Here is a 25,438-nt window from a genome sequence, read left to right on the forward strand (position 1 = left end):
TCAATACAACAGTTTGGTTTTTTAGTGGTAATACATTTATAAATTACTGTTAAAAACTATTATTCCTCTTCTCTATCTAGTTTCCCTATGTAAAATAGCAAACTAACTGGTTTCTGATTTATCTTCATTACCAGGGAAAGTTAGTTATTACATTCATTTTTAGAACAAGAATGCCATTTCTAAAAGCTGAACCAATCCAAATTTTAAAAATCAAAATGATTTTTGGCATTTTAAATACTCAAATAAATGTTTATCTTTCTATATAGCTGCTTACTTGATACTTGAGAAAAATAAAAATAATTCCACGCAACTGACATGATGTGTATCTTCTATATGACTGATTGTCCAAATCAAGGTAAAGTGCCTTTCTCCTTTAACAACTTTAGCGCATTATGAGTTTTGGTTTCTTCCCTGATAAAATGTTATATGGCTTTATTAGCTTTAGTGAAATTGGTAAAATTGTCTTTGATAAAATTAAGAAACATAAAACCCCAACAGATCTTACATTTGGAAAAAAACATCTCAAATCTTTCACTCAGTAAGTATTTTGCTTTTTGTTTCTTGACCTACACCACTTAAAAGAAGCATAGTAAATGTAAATGTGTTTAAAATTATGGTAAGTCCTCAATGTCATGGATAGGCTCTTAGAAACTTCAAGTGTAAGCAAACCAATTTACAGCAGGTCCTCAATTAACATTGTTTAGTTCAACATCGTTTTGTTATAACATTGATGAGAAAAAAAAGTGATTTCATTATATGTTGTATTGCTTAAAGTCACAGTTTCCAAGAAGCTGTCAATGACTATAACTATCTTAATATGGAAACCTTAGATCTTTTTTCCCCATAGTTTTAAAAAGACAATCTAGACTTACCTGGACAATCAGGCATTTTTCCCACGTATCGAGGAGCTGCACTAAGAAAGGAGGAATGTTTTCTTTTGGCCACTAAACTCCGAGGTGGCATGTATTTATGTTTAACTTGGGACATGTCATATGACTTTTGAACATCATAGCTGCCTGGTGCTGGAATAACCTAGAAAAAATTTTAATGGATAAGCATAAATACATCTTATATAGAAAATATCCAAGAAAATATATTTTTACATTAAGCAATGTTATAAACAGAAAAATATCAAAACTTTCACTAATTATTCATTAAAATAGAAATTTTACAGAGGATTTCTAAATCTATGTCCTCCTAATAAAAGCATAAATTCACTCATCAAAATTAAAGTAAAATAAACAGAATTAGGAAACTTTGGGCCATATTCCTTAAAAAAACAGCCATCATGATATAGATCAAACTCTCATATTCAAATTTAATAAAAATCTTACTTCATACAGGAATGACAACAATGATTACCTGTTTTCATAACCAGCAAACTACTCTTACTCTACTATTCTATGTAAGTATACTTTACTTATTCTACAAAATGAGATTGCTTATTTCATTTTTAATAGATTCCAATTAAGTTAAAAGGCTTCCCCTTCCATCATTTATCATTCTTTATATGATCTGCAGTTATAGTAACATTTTTAATCCATATGAACCAACATAGATATTAATAACTATAATAATAATTTTAAATTATATTTAGCTTATTAAATATAAATCTCATATATTTGTTGAACAATTAATGCCTTAAACAATTACCTAATTATCTCAATGAAAAGTTTTTAAAACTCATTATCCTCAAATTACTTTAAAATAACGTATTCTTTCAAAATTGGTTCATCTATATTATGTTTAAAGACCAAAACCTTTTAGGTTTTAATGATTTCCTGATAGTTAGGAGAACTGTTATAACTAAAGGTATAGACTCTTGCACTAGATTTCCTGGTTTCCAAATATCTGCTGCTTACTTGCTATGTGACCTTAGGAAAACCACTTAACCTCTCTGATTCTCAGTTTCATCATATGTAAAATGAGAAAATGATAGTATTTATGTTATAAGGTTATCGTAAGGATTAAATTAGTTAAAACAAGTACTTACATTGGTACCTTTTATGGTAAAAACCATTGACAAAGTAGGCATGGAAGGAACATATCTTAAGATTATAAAGGCCATATATGACAAACTCACAGTCATCACCATACTGAATAAGAAAAAGTTGAAAGCATTCCCCCCCAAAACTGGAAAAAGACAAGGGTGCCCACTGTCATCACTTCTATTCAACAAAGTGTTGTGAGGCCTAGCCAGAACTATCAGGCAACAGAAAGAAATAAAGGATATCTAAATTGGGAAAGAGGTGGTCAAACTATTGCTTTATAGTAATGACATGATCTTACATCTAGAAAACCCCAAAGATCCCACCAAGAGACTCCTTGAATTGATAAATAAATTTAGCAAAGTCTCAGGTTACAAAATCAATGTACACACATCAGTAGCATTTCTATACACCAATAATAGTCAAACAGAAAGTCAAATCAAAGATTCAATATCATTCACAATAACTACAAAGAAAATAAAATACCTAGGAATATACTTAAGGAGATGAAAGATCTCTACAAGGAGAACTACAAAACACTGAAGAAAGAAATAACAGAGGATACAAACAAACGGAAAAACATGTCATGCTCATGGATTGGTAGAATCAATGTTGTTAAAATGTCCATACCACCAAAAGTGATTCATAGATTCAACACAATCCCCATCAAAATGCCAACATCATATTTAACACAAATAGAAAAAATAATCCTATGCTTCATTTGGAACCCAAAAAGGGCCCGAATAATCCAAAGCAATCTTAAGCAAAAGGAACAATCAGGAGGCATCACATTACCAGACTTCAAACTATACTACAAGGCTATAGTAACCAAAATAGCATGGTATTGGCACAAAATCGAGACATAGACCAATGCTACAGAACAGAGAACCCAGATATAAAACCATCCTCATACAGCCACCTAATCTTTGACAAAGCAGACAAAAACATACACTGGAGAAAAGAATCCTTATTCAATAAATATTTTAATTGAGATATGAAATTATGATGCTAATTTTAAGTGATAGACAAAAATAGAAAATATTGTTTTTATTTTCTACCCTCTCCTGGCATATTGGAAAATATCCTTTAGCCTAATGCTGTTTTATAAAAGGAACTAGAACTGTTAGCTATACCACAATATTGCAAGGCTCAGAATAACAAAAAGTGCTGACAGATGAAATCGTGTAAGCAATAAAACCATTGATTTCACCTAATTTCTCAACATAACATTACACGAGTCATATTTGAATCACAAATTTCCAGTTGTTTGCTAGACATTTCTACTTCATTATCCTCAGCCTTAAAATAAAACTTGTTATCTTCCCTTATCCCCAACTAACAAACCATCTACTCTTTCTCACCTACTTACAGTAATTTCTTATTTAGCCAGGCTTGAAAATACAAAACTGGCTTTTACTTTTCTTCACCTTGCTCTCCTGTATCTAAAAATCACCAAGGTTACATGTATTGAACATTTCTTTTTCTCACCTTATATCTTTCTTTTCTTTACTACCAAAAAGATCCTGGCATGAGCTCTAAAATACTTACTACTTGACAACTGTACTCATTTTCTATTTTGCCCTTAGGTCTTCTAGTCCCAAATTACTAGTAGCCAGTAAGTTATTGCACTAAAACATGACTGCTGGAAACGCTCATCGGCTCCCCAGTGCCTATGGAAAAAAATTTCAAAAAACTCTCCTTGGCTTTCAAAATCTTTTTCAATTTTACGCAAATTTACAATTGTAAAACCCAGTTCAATTGGAACCTCTTTCATAAAGCATTCTTGACCACCAAAGCTAGACATAACATTCCTCACTTCTGAATTAGTTTATTACTTGTGGTTTGCATAAACACATAAGTAGTACATTAAACAAATATACCACATATATTTGAACATTTATTACCTTCTCTGTCAGTATAAGGGCATGAATAAAATGAAGCTGTCTGATGAGAAGGAAGACAGGTTTCCTCAGATAAGAGTCTACTTATCCCACAAATTTTCAGATTAATTTTTCTATTATTCTCCTAAATTAATGAAAACTGGCCATAGGAATCCAGGGCATTCGGGGCTCCATAATATCACCAGGCCCTGTCATGCTTTCTGAGACACCACATTTAGATTTTGATCCTCATTCCTTATATTCTTAAGATATTAACCATAGTTACTGTTATAAGATTTTCATTTCAAAATTGAAGAAAGGAAAGGGTAAAAGGCAAAAAATGTTTAGCAGATAAAAAGCCTTCTCTGAGGGACTTTTCTGGAAGCCTAATCTAGTAATTTCTGCTTTCTTTGCATAAGTTAAAACTGTGTCAAATAACTACCCTATAGCTACAAGAGAACCTGAAAAAAAGTAGTTGCTTTACCTGGGTACATTATTTTCCTAAATAAAATTGGGTTCTGTTATGAAAGAATAAAAAAAGAATGCAAACTGGGTAGGAAATTATTAATAATAATCTCAGTCTTAATTTCTCTCTGTCTTTGAGGGCATTAGTACTGTAAAAAGTTAACCCACTTGAGATACTATCCAGGATATTGGACTACCTCTGTCAAAAGCGTTTGGATTGGCCGGGCACGGTGGCTCACGCCTGTAATCCTAGCACTCTGGGAGGCTGAGGCAGGTGGATCGCTCGAGGTCAGGAGTTCGAGACCAGCCTCAGCAAGAGTGAGACCCTGTCTCTACTAAAAACAGAAAGAAAGTATCTGGCCAACTAAAATATATATAGAAAAAAAAAATTAGCCGGGCATGGTGGCGCATGCCTGTAGTCCCAGCTACTCGGGAGGCTGAGGCAGGAGGATTGCTTAAGCCCAGGAGTGTGAGGTTGCTGTGAGCTAGGCTGACGCCACGGCACTCACTCTAGCCAGGGCAACAAAGCAACACTCTGTCTCAAAAAAAAAAAAAAAAAGCGTTTGGATGCATGGCTTCTTGACTTTATTCTCTATTCTTGCTCATCTTTTGGATCTCAAAGATTTCCTAAATCCATTAGCTCTTTAAGTTCTGATATGCTCTCCGAATACACAGCTCTTAACTTTGTGGCAGTTAATACACTTGCATTTAAACAAGTCTTTATTTGTTTGGTTTCATTCACTCCCATAGAAAAGGTAAACTCCTTGAGCATTCAGAAAGCCTCTGTTTTGCACATCATTGTATCTCCAGTGATGGAAAGTGCCTTTGCACTCAATATGTAATCGACGAGTATTTTTAAATCAATGGGTGAGTATGTGAGTTAATGAATGAGTGAATGCTCTTTCAGTATCTGTCTACCTCAAAGCCTTCTCTCCCAGATTTAGCTTTATTGCTGAGTTTCGCCATAACAGTAGGGCTGAAACTATGCCTTGAAAGTATTTTCAACCCACACAATGCTTAAATTTGCCTCATATGCAAGCAGTTCTATATTAAATGTGTGTTGTCTAAACATTTTCAAATATTGCTTTCCCTAAAGATGTTATTATTTCTAATAAAGGTACATATAATTTATAATCTAAGCAATGATGTCGAAGTATATTTAAATATGTCCATGTAAACTTTGATCAAAGATTAACTTTCACAAAATTATTATAGTGTGTCTGCAGGGAGTTAAATTTGATTAATATCTGATGTGAGATGCATTTTCTTCTCTTTGCTATCAAAAAAGTAGACTTTTACTGTTAATGCTTGAGTTTTCATAATCACCTTTGACATGGGTTTTACAGAAAAAGAACTGTATCTCAGCAAATTAAAGTAAAACACGTGAACAAAAATGGCCTGTATAACCTTTCTCTTCCTGCAAATGCTAATGCTACTGAGGTGGAAAAAAAGTAGAGATTATTGCCAATTATCATAGCTCTAATTGACATGATATCCTTTTTTTCAGAGCTTTACTTTTAATCCAAAAAATTCCTTTGTAATGTTGAATGCAAAAGGAAGAAAGTGATTCTTTAAAAAGGAAGTAATTGCTCCCAGTACCAGTTGGACAGATTTGGATAAGGTACTGTAATAAAAATCATCTTGATATACTTAGAAGTAAATTTTGAATGTGAGTTGTGAGGAATGTGTGAATTTCAATAGCAGACTTGGGAACATTGTTCATTAATCCTAAAGAAATGAGTATAAGATTCCAAATAATTTGGTATGCTCATACCTTTTAAAACAAATGGATCCCATTGTTATCTACTTATGTTCAGTATGGAAAGAACTAATCCTTGTGTAAAAATAGGGATCATTGCAAGGTAGTGCTACTGGAGCACCACAGAACCTGAAGTGAGAATTGCTGGGTTATATTCACAGCCTTATTGTTAACCTTAAGAAGGTCCTCAAGAACCTCACCCCCTCTCCCACCAGGATTTATGTTGAAGGTCATTGTGCAGAAGGCATTTCTCTACATTCTTCTTCCTATGAGATTGCCAGTGAGATGAGTTGTAGATCTATTCATATTTGGAAGCTGTCTCCACCATACTAAGGCTAAGAATGATCCAGCCTTGCTTTTTGTAAGCTATAAATATTTTGGCATCCCAATATCTACTTCAAAAATAATTATGGTCATACCTGGACAGAGAATAGAGGTGATAACAGGGAGGAATATACTATGAAAAAGATACAGAGAAAGGGAAAAAAGCAAGGTAATTAAGACAAAGGAGCTACGAACAGGAAAAGAACATTGTCTAGACAGAGAAAGAGGTAGGAAGTTCCAATAATGTTAACCAACATAACCCCAGAGTAACTATGTTTTCCATTTTATGACACATAGACTGCAAATCTCAATAGCAAAGGGCAAATTGTACATTTGAAATATAGGAAACCTAATTATTCTCCCCTAATGTTCCTAAAAATATTTTTTCTAATGAATGAAATATATTTTAAGTACCCCATCTTCTTCCAGACTTATAGTGCTTATACAATACTAAAGATTTGTGCAAGTTAGCTTATATTCAGTGTCAAAATTAATAGCACATTTCTCAGTGACACTAAATGTTTGTTGGTTGAATGAAGAAACAAAACGAGCAGAATAAAACATTAGATGAAAGGGCTCCAAGGGTGCTATTACCTTTAGGTACTATTTTCCATTATCACATATTTAAAGACTATAGCCACCTAAAAACATCTAAAATATCTGTTACCTTTGTAAGGGTAAAGAAAATAATCATCTAAAATAAAAAGGTGAACATCTTTACTTCTCTTAAAAATTTTGGTATATGGTTTCCCTTATAGTATAAACAAAATGCCACATAAGTGATACTGTTTTTAAATGCTACACTATATTAGTATTAGTTTAGCAGTATAACAACAAAAATTTTCAGTCTTTCTTAAGCACTGGAGTTAGTATCTACCAGTAGTAAAGATTATGGGCTCTGAAATTGTGCTGCTGGGGTTCAAGCCCTGATTCAGCTTCTTTGCTGGGCAAATTATATCTCTCAATTTTCTCATCTGTAAAATGAGTATAATAATAATAATTATGTTCTTCCCTCCTTGGGTTGTTAAGAAAGATTGAATCAGTTAATGTATGTATAACACAAGAGTGCCAGACACATAGGTGATAATACTTAAATTTCAGTTATTATTATACCTCATTATAAATATTAAGTTCCTAATAGCTCAGATATTTGAGTAGTACTTGAAAAAAAAATTTTTAATTTTAGAACATGCAGTTTAACACATTAACTGCCATGTGAGTTGTATTTAACTCACGCTAGTTTTGAGCCTAGGGCCTCGTGAAACATATGTAACTCACATCTCTTCACCTTAGCTGCAAGAACTATTTTTCAAATTGCATATAACTCACACACAGAAAACAATAAAAAAATAAGAAATTTTTCGTTAAATTAGAAAGGATCATTTTGTTTTCTAAGTTCTATTTTTCCTTCCCATCACTCCAGTCCTGAATATAAATAATATTCTCATTCTAAAAGTTTGAAACAAAGTAAAAAAAAAAAGGATGTCCTCCTCATACGAACCTTCACAGTCCTACTCACCAAATTATTCTTTTTTTCCCCAGTATATTTAGGTATGATTGAAAGATAAAAATTATATGTATTTAAGGTATACAACTTAATGTTTTGATATTCATTGTGAAATGATTACTATAATCAAGCTAATTAACATATCCATCACTTCACATAGTTCCAACATTGTATATGTGGTGAGAACACTTAAGATCTATCTCTTGGCAAATTTCAAAAATATATTATTATTAGCCATACTCACCATGACAGAGAAAAAGAAACAAAGAAATTAGAAAACAATTAACAATATAACAGGAACAAAACCTCACGTCAGTTAATTAACCTTGAACATAAATAGATTAAAAGCTCCACTTAAAAGATATAGATTGGCAGAATGAATTTAAAATAAAACCATGATCCAACTATATGCTACTTACAAGAAATTTACCTGACCAATAAATATATATATATAGTCTGAACATGAAGGGGTGGAAAAAGATATTCCATGTAAACAGAAATCACAAGCAAGTAGGACTCACTATGCTTAGATTAGTTAAAACAGACTTTAAATCAAAAGCAAAAAAAGGTGATTATATAATGAAAAGGATCAATTCTTCAAGGTGATATAACTATCCTAAATATATGCACCCAACATTAGAGCACCCAGATGCACAAAAAAAATATTACTAGACCTAAAGAAAGAAATAGACAACAATGCAATAGTAGTGGAACACTTCAACAGCCCACTCACAGCACTAGAAAAATTGTTGAGACAGAAAATCAACAATGAAATATTGGATTTAAATTTGACTTTAGAACAAATGGACCTAACAAACATTTACAGAACATTCTACTCAAGAACTACATAATATAAATTCTTTTCATCAGCAAATGGAACATTTTCCAAGATAGACCACATTAGGCCACAAAACAAGCCTTAACAAGTCTTAACCTTCTATCAGAAACAGGTGAAAGACAAACTAAAACAGAATTCCAATATATCAGTCTAGTTAATCTAAAAGGGATTTGGCAAGAGAAAGAAAATAACATATTAAAAATTAAAGATTTGGTTGACTTTCACTCCTTCATTATTCTCCCATTTCTTTGTTATTGGGTCAATTAAGTTCTGATTTATCAAGAATATGAAAAGTTATGGATCTTCCCTTTCCTTTGGCTCTCATTCTTTTGCTACCAAAACCTCTTTCCATAGCCATTTTTCTAAACTATTTGTCCTAGTTTCTTCCTTTTCTTTGTAATTTGTCCTGGAATTTGAGAGGTTTTTTAATACCCTCAAAACTTAGTACCACAAAAATAGTATAAGCTTACTGAAGAAAATTAGGAAACTATAATAGTATAAAGCAGAGGCTTTGTACTAGCTGGATGAGCTCTCTTTTCCAAATAATAAACAAAACTAAAGTAAACAAAAATCAGAGATTCTAAGTAGATCCCTAGAATAAAAATGTGAGGAGGTACATAGATAAGAAAGATAGAGAAGCTTCATAAATTGTGTAGTAGGAATAGTTTGAGAAGCTAGAAGATGAGTGATATACAGAGTTTATGGAATCAGCCCACAACTAGTTGGAAGCTACCATATATCATCAGAGTTGTGATAACATATACTCTTGGCACTCTATTCCAAGAGTATATATGCATCATATTTTGAGTTTGTAATTTCCAAGGAAGCAGTTCAATATATACACCAACATTTTCTTTTCCTTTATTTCCTTTAAATCCTTTAAATTCCTCTAATGTTTTCCTTAATTAAAAATTCATTTTAGAGGTTTGTCAGATAAAAAGATCATCAGAATAATGTGCACTTGAAATGTTCTATTTGCTAAATATAAATTTTAAAAGCAAAATATTCTAAATGAAAATATAATCCCATGGATGAGAGGGAACAAAGCGTTATTTCCCATTCCTTATTTCCCTTACATTAACACTAAAAATTGAGATGTATTTTTAAATTATTATTAATATCATGTAAAAACATAAGTCATATATTCTGAACTTCTTGGTCATTCTATTAACAGATTTTATTATTAAAAATGAAATATAAATTTTAAAAATCATTGAATATAAATATGATTCCAATCAGTGTTTGATTGAAACTAATATATTTACAGACCATACACTACATTTGGAGAATAAGTTTTCAAAACATTTCTAATGATTTTTTTCCAAAATGAAAATACTCAAATTTTCAATACTCTTAGTATCCCCATTATGCCTTCATTCCTCCCTGCCTTCTCTCCAAAAGTGAATAAAAATAATTGCCTTTGCTTTTTCCTTTTTCCAAGCAAAAAAATTTAATCAAATATTACAAAACATATAATACTCTGAAAGACTTTTAGGCCAGATAATTTAATATTATCTACAATCTCTGAAAATTTGAAAGGGAAATTAAATAATGTTTTCATAGTAATCATTTTTAATGTATACCATTAAAACTTAAACAATAAAAATTAACATTGATGTACAGTGCCACTTGAAAATTCAGAAAAGCTGTAATCAAACAACAGTACAATGCAACATTCTTAAATATTAGTTTTCATGTTGCTGAAAAAAACTAATAATTAATGCATCATATTTCCTACCCTTGATTTTATGAATATTCTTTATTCTCTATAAGTATGAAAAATTATTCCTACTTTGATTTTTTCAAATCAATAAAGTTAATAAAGACATTTACTTCTCAGTATCTGCATTTCATTATAATTTCTGCATTTTCAGCACACATCTAGTTCAAAAGGTGGTATCACATTAATCACTGATTACATCATCATTTAATGATGTTCCTAAGCACCAAAAAAATTCATGATATAATTATGCACTGTTTTTTAATATATGAAATACAGTAGAAAACAGAATTATACTTTTGATGAGGAGAGAAGTGTAAATGTGGACTGAATCAAAATACATGTTCCTTATTCTATCAGTTATATTTAAAACATATTTATTAATTTGAACAGATTAAGTCAAGTTATTTTTTAATATTAAACAAACAGTATAAAAAGATAAGGATCATACATCCCAATTTGTGGACTAAGGTATTAGTTTTCTGATGCTATGTAATAAATTACCACAAACTTGGTGGCTTAAAACAATGCCCATTTATTATTGGCTCACAGTTTAGTAGGTTAGAGGTCCAGGTAGACATGACCATCTTCTATTCTCAGGGTATTGAAGTGTCAGCTAGGCTGGGCTCCTAACCCGGAAACTCTGGAGAAGAATATGCTACCCAGCTAATTCGAGGTGTTGGCAAAATCCAGTTGCTTACAGCTGTAGGTCTGAAGTCCCTATTTCCGTACTGGCTATTAGCTGGGAGCTGCTTTATGCTCCCAGAGGATGTCCGTATTCCTTTTCACATGGCTGTCTCATCTTCAAAGCAGCAATAAGCTGTTGATTCATTCTCACACTTTTAATTTCTCTGATTTCTCCTCCTGCTCCCCAAAAAGCTTTCTGCTCTGAATGATTTATGTGATTACATTGGTGCCATCCAGATAATCCAGAATAATCTATTTTAAGACTGACTGTCCCATATATCATAATTTAATTATAGGAATGATGGCTCATAATATTCACAAATTCCAGGACTTAGGATTCAAGGTCTTTGGGAAACAGTTGAGAAATTTTTCCTACTACAACTAAACTTCATTATGCCATAAATAGAGGATTGTTTACAAAATGAGAACAATCACTTAGTAGTAGTTAATAAATTTTGAGCCCTAGAGCTAAAGGGATTAATATTGAATAACTTAGTCAAAACCATTTTTAAAGTTGCCCCTCAATAATAGGTTTATTAACCCTGATAGTATTGCATTTTACATTTGAAGTATCTTAGTATTCATTGAAAATCTGTTATATAAAGTTATATCATTGCCATTCTAACAATTACAGGAACAAAGAGATTTGAAAGTAAAACGATATTGTTGTCCAACAATGGTTGAGGAAAACTGTAGAGCACCTAGAATCCTGCTGTCCATTTTTTCCTAAGTACAGACGCAGTGATGGTAGATTAGGTGTCCCAGAGCTCTGGGGGAAACTGATTACAAAATCCACAAAATCACATTATATTAAAATAAGAAGGCCACCTGTACAATCTTCTTTGATTCTGGCATTATTTCTTTTAAGTAATAAACAGATATCTTCTATTTCTTTGATACGAGTTTTCATTATTTTTGAAGTTAATATTTTCTTATAATAATGGTAATATGTAATTATTACAGAAAATCATTTATCCTTGCATATTACTCCTACTCTCTAGGTTTAATGTCCTTCTTAATGAAGTGTATTGTTCAGTAGTTCTTTCAGAAAGTGTCTGTTAGGCTAAATTTTCTATTTTTCAAAAATCTACTTGTGTTCTCAGCACTATGAGGGTATTACCTTGTCTTCTGGCTTGTTTTTGGCACTGAAAATTATGCTGTTCAGCCAATTATCCTTCTTTGGTATGTATGACATAGACTATAGATTGGCTCATTAACATTTTTTTCAACTTCCTTCTGCTCTGCCTTGCTATATTTTAGAGACTATAAAGCTGAAAACTTTATTTTCCAAACACTTGCACAGCTAGTGATCCAAATAGGATTTGCTTTTGCTATTCAAATGCATTTGTGTCAGACTGAATTTGGAACTGAGTTACGTGAAAGGGGAGACAGAGCATGAGGAATTCTTTGCTGGGGAGAATACACTAAAGGCAGTGTGACTCAAACTGACAGTTGCAGCAAGGTAAAATTACTTAAGCATTTGGCTTCCTAATCAAGCAGTAGCTAGGTTCTGGGGCCAGCACCAACAGTAGCAACTTTCCATTTCAATAGGTAAATTCCTAATTGTGCAGGAACAGCAACCAGCTCCCATGTTAGCCCAGTTCTGAGGTGTAGCTTTGGATGCATTCCTGAAAGTGCAGCCTAGAATCTATTGATCTACTTAACATTGACATAAGCCATTAATACGTTACAATTGTTTATGATCTTTTATCTTTGGCTGCTTTTTAAGATAATTTCCTTTTCCTTTAGTGTTCTTCTGTTTCACTATAATTCATCTAGGATTTATTTTTTATTTATCCTCGTTGGAACTTGACTCAGCTCCCTGAATCTAAGAATTCACATTTCCATTTATACTGGAACAATGTTAGCATAACCTCTTCAAATATTCTCTCTCCTGAGTTCTCCCAATTAACTCCTTGTGGCATTCTTATTAGATGCATTCTAGGACTTCTCATTCTTTTCTCCTAATGTCTCTATTACATTTTCCAACTGGTTATCTTTTTAGTGTATTTTGGAAAATTTCTTCACATCTATCTACCAGTATATTAATTATCAGCTTAGCTTTTTATTTTAGATATTATTCTGCTACACATAACAGATGCCTTATTATAGTGTTGACCAAATAGGAATTTATTTTTACCACATAACACAACATCTGAAGGTTGGCAGCCCAGGGCTGACACAGCAGCTCCATAATAGTATCAATTCCTAAGCTCTTCCTATTTTCTACTCTGCCAACCTTAACATGTAGTTCATTCTCCTGATTGCCATATGATAGCATAATGGATATTTCATTTCACTTATTCTGTTTGCTTTTCGTGAAATAAAAAAAATGAATGGGGAAAGAGGAAGGCAATCATAACTCCTTGACAAAAACAGTATCACATAGTGATATCCATAGGGGTAAGGATGCCAACAAATGCAGTTTGGTTTGTTTTTTTAATAATTATATTGCCAACCCAAACAAAATTAATTTTATTTTAGGAAAAAAGAAAGGGAAAATGGATATTAAGAAAGCAACTGGAGGTACTTGCTACGACATCGATTGAGGTTTTTTTAATTATTATTTTAATTTCCACATATTTTAATTGCCAAGTTCTGCTTGATTTCTTTTCAATCTGCCTATTGTTTTTTCATACTGTCTTACCTAATATTTTAGTTCCTTAATTTATGCCTTTAGCCATTTAAAAATATTTTTATAGTTTTTCTGATTCTATTATTGAAGTTTATATGTGCCTGTCCTTGCTATTTGTTATACCATCTGAATCACATTTATAGTGTGATTTCCTCATGGATACTGTAATTTTGGATTGTGAGTTCATCTTTGGTAGAGGTGTATCTGTGGACATCTTGGACATCCAAGCCCTCCTTTCAGGATAATTTCATGTTTTTACCACAGGAACTCCACTGTAGGGGCAATTTTTATATTTATTTCTTAGCATAGGGATTTCCAGACATTAGAGGCAGTATAAATTAAGATCACAAACTTGTGCAAGGCACAGGCCCATGGTTAAAATTCTCAGGGGAGTTATTTTTTTCATTCTTAGAGCTCAGCTGACAGCAAAAAGCTATCTTGCCAAATTTGTCTGTTGGCCACTGAATTGTTCTGGTCCACTTTTTCCACAGAGTGTACTCCTTTACATTTTCTGGCTCTGCGGTATCTTATTTACAACTTCCCATCTCATACATTTCCAAGGCCTTTTTTTCCTACATAACTGTTAGAATGCATACCTGAGATCTATATATACAAATGTTCTATTCTATCCAAAAAAACAGATATTAACAGTCCCAAATCATGTGTTTACCAAACTAATTTTTACTGGCCTTATTCTTTCTAACCCTGGGTAAATACCCTTACTTTCTTAAAGGTCATCTTTAAGATGTTTGTTATAATTTACCTAGCATTTCAGAGTTTTTATAGTAAGAGGAACTTCAAGTTATCTAATCTGACATTATGACAGAACTAGAAATCCTTTGATACAGTTTTCAGTGTTAACTAGTTTTGTATCTTGATTGTGTGATTATTTTGAAAAATATGCCTATGGTTAGCAGGTCTTAATACTAGAAACTGAGATAGTTTGAACAGCTCATAAGTTATTCTGCTCAATTGTTTTTTGATGAGTTTAATTGTCAAAAATGTTACTAAATCCCCAATACTTTTCAGTTTATAAACAATACACCTTAATATTATTTTCAAAAATATAATAAGTAGTAAATTAGGAAAGAAAGAAAAAATAAATTCTCTATTATTAAATTAGTTTAAAATATTAAAACTAAAATTAGCTCTGAAGTGTCCTTAAGATCATCCTTATTTAATAAGGGGAAAACTAAGAGCAAAAGGGGCTAAATTACTTATTCTGGGTTAGAACTAGAATAACGGTTGTGCATAGTGCAAGTAGACCTATTATTTAGTGATACAAGAAAACAAATATTTTAGTCCATTTTTAAACAGATAATCTTTTGATATTTTTAAAGCATTTATGTATTTTTAGTGCAACCTCTGTGGAAAGCAACATGGAGATATATTAAATAGATTCAAGTAGACCTACCATTCAATCCACCAGTCCCATTATTGGGCATCTACCCAAAAGAACAAAAGTCATTATACAAAAAAGACATCTGCACCCGAATGTTTATAGCAGCACAATTCACAATCGCAAAGATGTGGAAACAATCCAAGTGCCCATCAATACATGAGTGGATTAATAAAATGTGGTATATGTATATCATGGAGTATTACTCAGCTATAAGAAATAATGGTGATCTAGCACCTCTTGTATTTCCTGGATAGAGCTGGAACCCATTCTACTAAGTGAAGTACCCCAAGAATGGAAAAATAAGCACCACATGTACTCACCATCAAATTGGTTTCACTGATCATCACCTAAGAAGAGCACATTTGGGAATAACACTAATCGGGTGTCGGGCAGATGTGAGGGGTGGGGAAGGGATGGGTGTATACATACATAATGAATGCGATGCTCACCATCTAGGGGATGGAAATGCTTGAAGCTCTGATTCGGGGTGGGGAAAGGGGGGCAAGGGCAATATATGTAACCTAAACTTTTGTACCCCCATAATATGCTGAAATTAAAAAAAAGTCATGACTACCAAATGAAATAGCAATGACAATTATAAAACAAAAACTACAGAAGACGTAAGAATAAATAGTTCTACACACCAATAATAGGAGACATTAAAATATGGACTGTTCAAGACAGTTCAAGTGAACACAAAATAAGGAAAGGTATAGAGGACTTAAAAAATACACCAATAATATAAATCCTAAGGATACACGTTGAATTTTACAAACTGAAAATAGAAAATACAACTTCTCAAATACACATGGAAAATTCATCCCCTCAAAATCATATATTTTATTTAACAAAAAATGTACCAGTAAGGTAATAAAGTAGGAAATCACTAACACTCCCCGATCACAATTAAACAGGAAATTTCCAAATAGAGAAAAAAAAACTATAAAGATATTTTCATTCAAAATTTAAAGAGTCTACTCTGAAACAACTCTTGAATGAAAAGAAAATACAAACTCAAATCACAGAATTTCTAAAAATAATAACAATGAAATCACTACCTTATCATGATGCATGGAATAAAGAAAAAAAGCAGTGATTGAAGTCTTAAACCCTCTATTAAAGTAAAACAAAACAATAAGAATAAATTAAATTTCCACATAAAGAACCAAGGAAAATAACAACCAAATAAAGTAAAAGAAAGGAAATAAAAAAGAAAAAGCACAGGAATTTAGGAGGTAGAGAATAGAAAAAAATAATAAATCTAATTTTAAAAAATCAAAATCCTAGTTCTTTGAAAGAATTAACAAAATACTTCAGTAGCTAATCTAATGAACAAAATAAGGGGAAATCATAAATTATTCAAAATAAGAATTGAAAGTTGACAAGAGTAAAATAACCATTGAATCAGAAGAAATGAAAAAAATCATTCTAGTCTGCTTTTCAGACTTTTATTCAAATAAATTTGAAAACAGATAAAATGAATAATTTCTTTAGAAAATATAGTTTACTAAAATCTGTTAGAAATGTAAAGCTAAATAAAATGTCAATTTTTGTACAATTAAGAAAAAAAAACATTATCAAGGATGTATCATGCCCAGATTTCACTGGAGAATTCTAACTACAAGGTTGTTATTACTGTTAAACTTAGTCTCAAAGCTGCATAACTTGTTCTAGGGCATGAAGAACAATGAAGGACGAATTTCTAAATTCTTTCCATAAAGGAAGTATAACATTGAATCTTAAAACTGACAAACATAACATAAAAAAGAAAATTACAGACCAATCACATTCATGAAAATGATGGAAAAATACTAAATAAAATAATGGTGAACAAAATCCAATACCACATTATGAAAATGATAAAGCATGATCAAATTGGATTTACTCTGGGAATGTAATGTTTGTTTAATATTGGGAAACTGATTAAAATATAACATATTAAAACATCTAAGAAGAACAATCATATAATCTCTATTGATGCTATAAAAGCCTTTAACAAAAGTTATTAGATACCTACTCATATTTTCTCTAAAAAGGAATCCAGGAAAATAGTTGATGGATATTTTCTTTACATGATAAAAATATAAATGCTTAGTTCTAAAGTTGCCCATTTCACTGAATCAGGAAATGCTAGAGGTATTTCCACTAACACCAGGAGGAAAAAGGCAAGATTATCTCTACTAATATTTAATATTTTACTGAAAATATTTTAGCCCATGCAATTAAACAAGAGATATAACTAGAGGTATAAAAATGTTAAGAGAAGTAAAACTACCTCTATTTGCAAATGATATGATAGCACACCTGGAAAACCCTAGAGAATCAATGACAATAAAATAATTTAGTAAGGTACAAGGATATAAAATTAACACACAGAAACCAATACCCTTCAAATACACAAATAATTACCAATTAGAAGATATACTAAGTAGAGAAAATCCTATTTATAATAACAAAGAAGATTTAAAAAATACTTAGAAATAAACTCAAAAAGGGTAAAACATGAAAAAAAATTTAAAATACTTCTGAAAGATATAAAATTAGATTTTAAAATATGGAAAGATATCTGTCATCTGTATAAAATTAATCAGCATCATAAAGATGAAAGATCTCCTTAGGTTAATTAATAAATTTAATGTAAAAAAGAACAACCATTTTTAAGACTCTACATATGTTGACTCATAGATTCCTGTTTTATTCTACAGGTTATAACTCATTACCATAATTATTTAATTTTAATGCTCAAATTACCCCAGATATAGCAAGTGGGAGTACCTTCAAGCTGCCTCTTGTGTCCTTTCATCATGTTCCAATTATTTTTTAATGTGTGTTAATTTTTAACACAAGATATACTGTTCTTGCCATGAAAGCAGCGATTTCTCTAAGGATATCTGGAGTCTTTTAGCAGTGAATAGGTTTTAGAAATCAAAGTCTAAGACCAAAGTACATTCATTGCTACTGGAGCCCTTTCAGCAGACAAAGCTTGGGAAAAAATACACACGCACATATAAACATACCTATGTATCTGTATCTGTATCCATATAGATACACATACATGCACACACACACACACACACACACACACACACACACTATGAAACCTCTAATTTCAACTTAATTCTACAATGCTAATTCTGGTCTTTCTTCTTTCTGTATTTATAGCTCCCTTCTCCAACAGTAAGAAACACAGCTTCCATTGTTTTCAACATATTTACTCATTCATTTACTCTTAGATCACACCAGTTAGTTTAAAATTGCTAACATACACTGAAAACCCAACTTCTTAAATACGGTGCAACATTTGTTTATAGTGCTTTTTGCCTTTAGTCTGAAAATATTGTGTTCAAAATTTATTTAAATTACTACCAATAATATTTTACATTGCAGGAAAATTACCCTACATTAACAAAAGGTACTTTGAACACACAAGATTTTCTCAAATGCATAATATCTTCTCTTTTTAATGAGTAATGTTATACAACCCTACAAAAATATTGTACCATATAGAAGGAACAATATGCCATGCATTTGTATTTTCTTTCATTTCACACTACCAAAAGTATCCTACTACCAAGGTCTTTATATCCAATTTATTTTTCCAAGAACAGAAACAAATATAAATTCATTCCACCTTAGCACCCTTACCATATTTCAATTAAAGACATTTTTATTTCTTGAAAAATTAAAATTTTTGTTAGTAACTTAACACAATAATTCTATTACATACATTGAGTTTTTGAATCTAGAAGTAGCCTTGGGCTCTACTAAGTTCACAGTGCTTTTGAAAGTTTCTTGAAGATGGCTAAAAAAAATCATATTTTAAAATTATAAAAGTATTTTTTCTACATTATTTTTCTCTAGTTATACAATTAAAATAAAATAATAAATAGAATGAAGATAATGAAAGACAAGCTAAAATATTAAAATAGTTGACCTCTTTTGCAATGAAAAATCTTACATCATAAACAAAAGAGTAAAAGCAGATATCAAAAGTAAACTCTATCAATCAAAATAAAGGGATTATTTTAAAATGTTGAGCATCTGAAATGAAAACTGGTTATTTGAAACTCCACTGGAAACACTTTCTGGAATCTATTATTTCCTGGGGTTGCAAATTCATGTTCTTGATCATTTTAATGATTTATTTTTATTTGTTATTGCTGTGGGTTTTTCTGTATTTTTACGACATATATCAATTTGTCTTACCTCCCTAAGTAATTTTTTGCAACTTTCTTCATGTATAATTGGTATACAGTAAAGTGTACATATTTAAAGTGTACCATTTCATAAATTTTGACACACGTCACATGTATGAAACAATCCCAGCAATCAAGATAGGAAACACTTTTTCACCTCTTTTAATAAAAGCTTCCTTGTGTTCCTCTGTAAGCCATCCCACTCTCCATGGACACACACATATAAATGCTGATGTGCATTCTAGGACATTAGTTTCCATTTTCTAGAGTTTTATAAATAGAATCATATATTTAATACTACTTTGTTTCTGGCTTCCTTTACTCAGCATGATTTTTAAATTCACTCATGTTATCGTGTATACTCATATGTTACTTAATAAATGTGTCTCCCCAAAATTGATATGTTGAATCCCTAATCCTCAATGTGGTGGTATTTAGAAATGGGACTGTTAGAAGGTAATTACATCATATGGGTAGAGCCCTCATGATGGGATTAGTGATCACTTATCAGAAGATAGCCATGACTCAAGCATTACAAAGTGATCCATGTAACCAAAAATATTTGGACCCCTTAATATTTTGAAATTTAAAAAAATAAAAGTGAATTAAAATTAAAATTAAAGAGAAGAGATATGAGAGAAAGAATCTTTCTCACTCTGCCATGTGGGGATATAGCAAAAAGACTCCTTGACTTTGGACTTCCCAGCCTCTAGAAATGTGAGAAATAAACACCTGTTATTTAAGTCATCCAGTCTACGGTATTTTGTTATAGCTTCCTAACCTAAGACACTGTATTTCGTTCATTTTAATTGCTGAGCAGTATTACATCATAAGGATATGCTAGTCTGTTGATCATTCACTAGTTAAACATTTGGATGGTTTCTAGTTTGGGATTAATAATAATGGTTTTGGTTAATAACACTGCCATAAACATTTATCTAATGTCTCTGTGTGGATATTTGTTTTTATTTCTCTTGAATAAATATCTAGGAGTAGAACACCTGGGTCAATGATAGGTGAACTTTTAACTATTCAACTTTTGAAAAAACTGCCAAACTGTTTTCCGAAATGGCTGTACTTAATTATCTTTTTATATACTTATTTATATTGCAGCTACATTGATATGCTTATATTTTTTTCTCTAAAAGCTAAATACCTCTGAAACGCTGGGCTAAGAAAAATAAAGATCAGAGCCTAATTAATGACTTTTAAGAAATAAAATGAAGAAAAAACATCAATAATCTATTATGGCATTAAGTTATAGGTAGAATTTACCTATAAATTTTAAAAGGAATCATTCCAGGTAATAACATCAATTTCACTTTTGGATGAAGTTCTTCCAGAAGAAAGATAATAGTTATCTATGAGTCCCCAATTGTGATTGGGGATTGGAACATAATAAGGTCATAATAGTGTTTTTAGAACTATAAATTTAGATGAGCTAATAGAAGATAAAAATGGACAGAAATTATAATTAGTATGTAAATTATTAATAATGTATAAGGCAAAATGTTTTATGCCATAATTGGACTCTAATATGTCATTTTTCTTACTCCTTTTTCCCAGCATTAAGTCTTCAGATCAACATTGTTTTGTCTTTCTTTCATTTCACAGCCTTGTAAATATATAACAAAATATTGTTAAAGTATTTGTGACATGGCATAATAGGAAAATGGTTAACAACTGAAAAAAATAAAAGACACTTTGAGAAACAACCTTATACACAGGATAAAGAGAGAAATTACATAGAAATGAAAGTGAAAAGTTAACTTCATTAAAAATTTAGCCACTACACAGTTCATCTATTTCACTGTGGCAAGCCATCAAAATAATTATGATTCCATGAATGCAATCTAATCTCGAGCGAATGCTAAAAAGTCTGTCTTCCAATTAGCACATTAGTAGGACTTGCTTAATTAAATCAATTGAATACCAGTAGAAGAAAAGCCCCCTAAGTGTGCACGATGAGACTCATATGAAGAAACAGATGTAAGCATGTATTTACAATGCACATTAGGAAATTGTTGGCAAATGTTTAGTACGTGATTTCCTCCTTGTACATAGCAAATCAAAGGTCTGTGAAAGGTCTTACACCCTAGTGGAAATGCTAAAATCTGCAAATTTAGATTTTCAAAATCTACTCTGTTAATGCTTCTTTTATAATTAAACAATGATGTCTTAAAAGTATATTTTAAGAATCGGATGTGGGACCATAAAAATGAGTAAATTAATTTTCTAAATATAAACGCCATATTAGAAGGTAATTATAAAGTCCTCAGAGATATTTATCATTAAATTACATGCTGCTTCCTTTGTTTTCTAGTGTTTAGGGAATGTTTTACTTTTCTTTGAGTATCTTTTCCAAACTAATCATAACATACATTTAAAAGTTAAGGATTTCTACTCTGTGTAAGTTTTAAACATATTTTAAACAGTTTTTAAGTCTTTTAAGGGAAGATGAAACAATCAGTAGAATGCATAAAATCCCAGTTCTCCTCATTATTACTATTTAAACAATATTTCATAAAACTTTGCATTTTATCTAGATGAGAATTCTTAATATGTTTAATTTCCTGCAAAGAGACTTCTGCATTCTCTCAGCCTGAAAATAAGCAAGAGAACAGAAAAAATTTGGAAGAGTTTGCAACAGAATTTTAAAATATGTATAAAATTTTTCATAAAATATCTTTTACATTTGAACATTTATTTTTACTTTTTTAAATTGAAAAATAATAACCGTATATTTATGGGGTACAATGTGATACACTGTGGAAAGATTCAATAAAACTAACAAACCAACTTAGCATTTTTTGTGGTGGGAACATTAAAACTCTAATCTTTTAGCAATTTTAAAATATACAATTAAAACTATGGTCACTAAGCAATGCAGTGGATCACCAAAACTGATTTCTCCAGTCTAATTGAAACTTTGTACTCTTTGATCAAAATCTTCCCTTTCCCCATTGCTCTCCTTCCCCTGCGGCCCCCACTCCCCCCACTAACTATGTTAACCACCTTTCTATCCTGTTTCTATAAAATCGACTAGAAGGAACTCAAACAACTCAATGGCAAAAAAATAAAAATAAACAACCCAATTAAAAAGTGGGCAAAAGGTCTGTGCAGGCATTTCTCAAAAGAAGACATACAAATGGCCAGCAGATATATGAAAAACATCTCTAATCATCAGGAAAAATGCAAATTAAAACCACAATAAAATATCACCTAACATCTGTTAGAATGGTTATCATCAAAAAGACAAACAATAACAAGTATTGGCAAGGATGTGGAGAAAAGCGAACCACTGTACATTGTTGGTAGGAAAGTAATTATTGCAACCACTATGGAAAATAGTAGGGAGATTCCTCAAGAAACTAAAAATAGAATTACCATATGGCCCAGCAATCCCACTTCTGAGTATATATATATATATCCAAAGGAATTGCAACTGGTATGCAGAAGAGATATCTGTACTCCCATATATCAACCAAGTATCCATTAATGGATGGATGGATAAAGAAAATATAATATATACATACAATGTAATACTACACAGCCTTCAAAAAGAAGGAAATTCTGTCATTCATTGCAACATGGATGGAACTGGAAGACATAATGCTAAGTGAAATAAGCCAGACACAAAAAGACAAACATTGTATGGTCTCACTTATATGTGGAATCTAAAAAAGATCTTTTGCATTTTATATCAATGGCATCAGGTTCATTAAGAGCTTCTCATTTTATATCTACAGGTTTTCTTTTTTTAAAAAAAAAAAAGCAGAGCAGGCAGAAGAATACTTAGCAAAGACATAGAAGTGTGCCCAAACAAATAGGAAATAGTACAGAATGAAAAATTATCTTCACACATCAGTAAAAATGGCAAGATCTGTTTCATTTGGAAGCAGCAAAGTATAAACAAATAAAGCCTTGAGAAGGGAATCAGAATTCCTGATTTCTAGTTCAGGGTTCATTACAATATAACCAGAACTAAAGGGAAGTCCAAATATCAGATATTCTTAGATCCAAAACAACTTTGGTGGTTAAGAAGATATGTCCTTTAAGAAATGGTCATATAAACTGGTAAAGAGTTGATGTCACTGGATATAGAGCTTCTAAGAAATGCAAATTACTCACTTCAGCTACAGTATAATATTTTTCTTTCCTGAGTATTTTTGCATTTTTTTTGCATTACTGGGAAGAGGAGCCTTCAAGGAAGAAGGGAGTATGCTTAAGCTGAGGAGCACAGTTGAATATATAATACACTTAAAAATAAATGTGGTATATATTCACCAAGACTTCCAAGACCACCCGAAGGATTCTAGGCATTTTTGTTAATATATTTTTAATATTTGAGAGCTTACAATGTTCTTTTTATTGCTGCTATTCTCAAATTGTTTTCCTATAAGGATTATTCTTAATAAGGAAAGGATCTATTTACCAATTTTGAAGAAGAAAAAGAAAAGCAAAACTGAAAAAGAGAGTAGATGGACTTAGTCATAAAGAAGGCTCAGAAAAATAAAAGGAGAGTGTAAATAAGCAAAGGACAAGAAAGAAAATCTGAGGTCCGGTCCCCTGGATCTGATTAAGAACAAAAAAAGTAAGGAGACCAAAATGGGTGGGATAAAGTCTAAGAAGAGGCTCATTAGTCTTAAAGGACAAAACAAAAAGCTTTTTCTCTAACAGGGGTCATTAATCTAACCCTCTCCTTTTTGCAAGAAATCCCTATGCAATATTTTCCATAAGTCACTTAACCTTTTTGCCCCTTAATTTTCTCATTTATAAAAGGTAAAAATGTTACTTTAAAAGTTCCCTAAGGTCCCTTCCATCTCTAAAATGCTATCATTTTCGTAGTTATTCTTCCCTCAAATCCTCATTAATATGAGGATTGCAAAAGCATTTTCTATACTTTTGGCTATTATTCTTGAAATAGGTAACTAAACTCATAAATGGGCAAGCAAGAAAAATACCTCAGGGCTTAAAACTTTCCTATAGTCATAAATAAAATGACTTAAGAGACGCTTTGGAAAATGACATAAGAAAAATAATATTCTGGTTCATTTAGCATGAGAAAATAACATTTAGGAATAAACTGTATGGTTTAAAAGATTGGCTTTATCAGGGACGATTTAAGCTAAAATATTTCCTTAAGCATACTTTATAATTTCATACCATAAAAACTCCTCAGACTTTTATACTTCTCCCATTACTATGGTTTAACCCATCATTATCTAACACAAATTTACTGAAATAACATGCTAATAGTACTCCATAATAATCTCCAAATCTTTTCTCTCTTGATTAGGAGGACAATGTTGTTAATGTCAGAACTGATTTTTAGCATCTACCTAGGATAGATGTCCAAAGCTGGAATGAGTGCCACTTCCGCCCTGACAAGAGCAAGCCAAATCATCTATATGACTAGATTTTTACTTGAACCTATCAGATAGCTGAGTTCACAGGGAGAACAAATGCGCCTGAAATTTAAAGACATGCAAATGTATCCCAGAAAAAAATGTCTTGAACACTGATGTACCTCGGGGTAGGGCATGATGCGAAGATGGGAAATACCATATAAGCTGGTATGAAGAAAATCACACTGCTCAAACAGAAAATGAAAATATAGTATTTATTTTAAGAATTGTAATACTTTTGAGCTAAAGATATAACCCAGAAAGAAAATGCAGTTCTGATACAGGGTCAAACAACTGAAATAAAGTCTTATAATGATGACATAGTAATAGAAAAAGAAATGTACCATTCTGCCAGTAAAACATAAAAAACAGGCTTGGTGCTAAGATAATCACCTTTAAACTGCCTAGTTTACACTTAGAACATAACAAAGGAAATAAAAAGGCTATCACTATCTATAATATAAAAAGTAAAAAATTATAAATCAAGGCTGAGACTATATAATCTTTCAAGAGATATAGTCAACTTATGACAAAGTATCTCTTTCCTATCCAAGTGAAAAGATCATGGAGCATGTATGTCTAGTTCTGTATACAGTCCATTAATTAGCCAATATGAATTGTGGCATTTT

The 25,438-nt window shown here is 31.5% G+C and overlaps 1 protein-coding gene across 1 annotated transcript in view; it reads right to left on the reverse strand.

Moving 5' to 3' along the window:
- Nucleotides 1-25,438, reverse strand: part of STPG2 (sperm tail PG-rich repeat containing 2) — a 131,685-nt gene that overhangs the window by 43,954 nt on the left and 62,293 nt on the right. Inside the window, exon 9 of the mRNA XM_045536637.1 lies at nucleotides 873-1,032. Coding sequence (XP_045392593.1) covers nucleotides 873-1,032 — 160 coding nt within the window. The remainder of the gene's footprint in view (nucleotides 1-872; nucleotides 1,033-25,438) is intronic.

This window comes from Lemur catta, chromosome 24 (assembly GCF_020740605.2).
Source record: "Lemur catta isolate mLemCat1 chromosome 24, mLemCat1.pri, whole genome shotgun sequence".
Lineage (NCBI taxonomy): Eukaryota > Metazoa > Chordata > Mammalia > Primates > Lemuridae > Lemur > Lemur catta.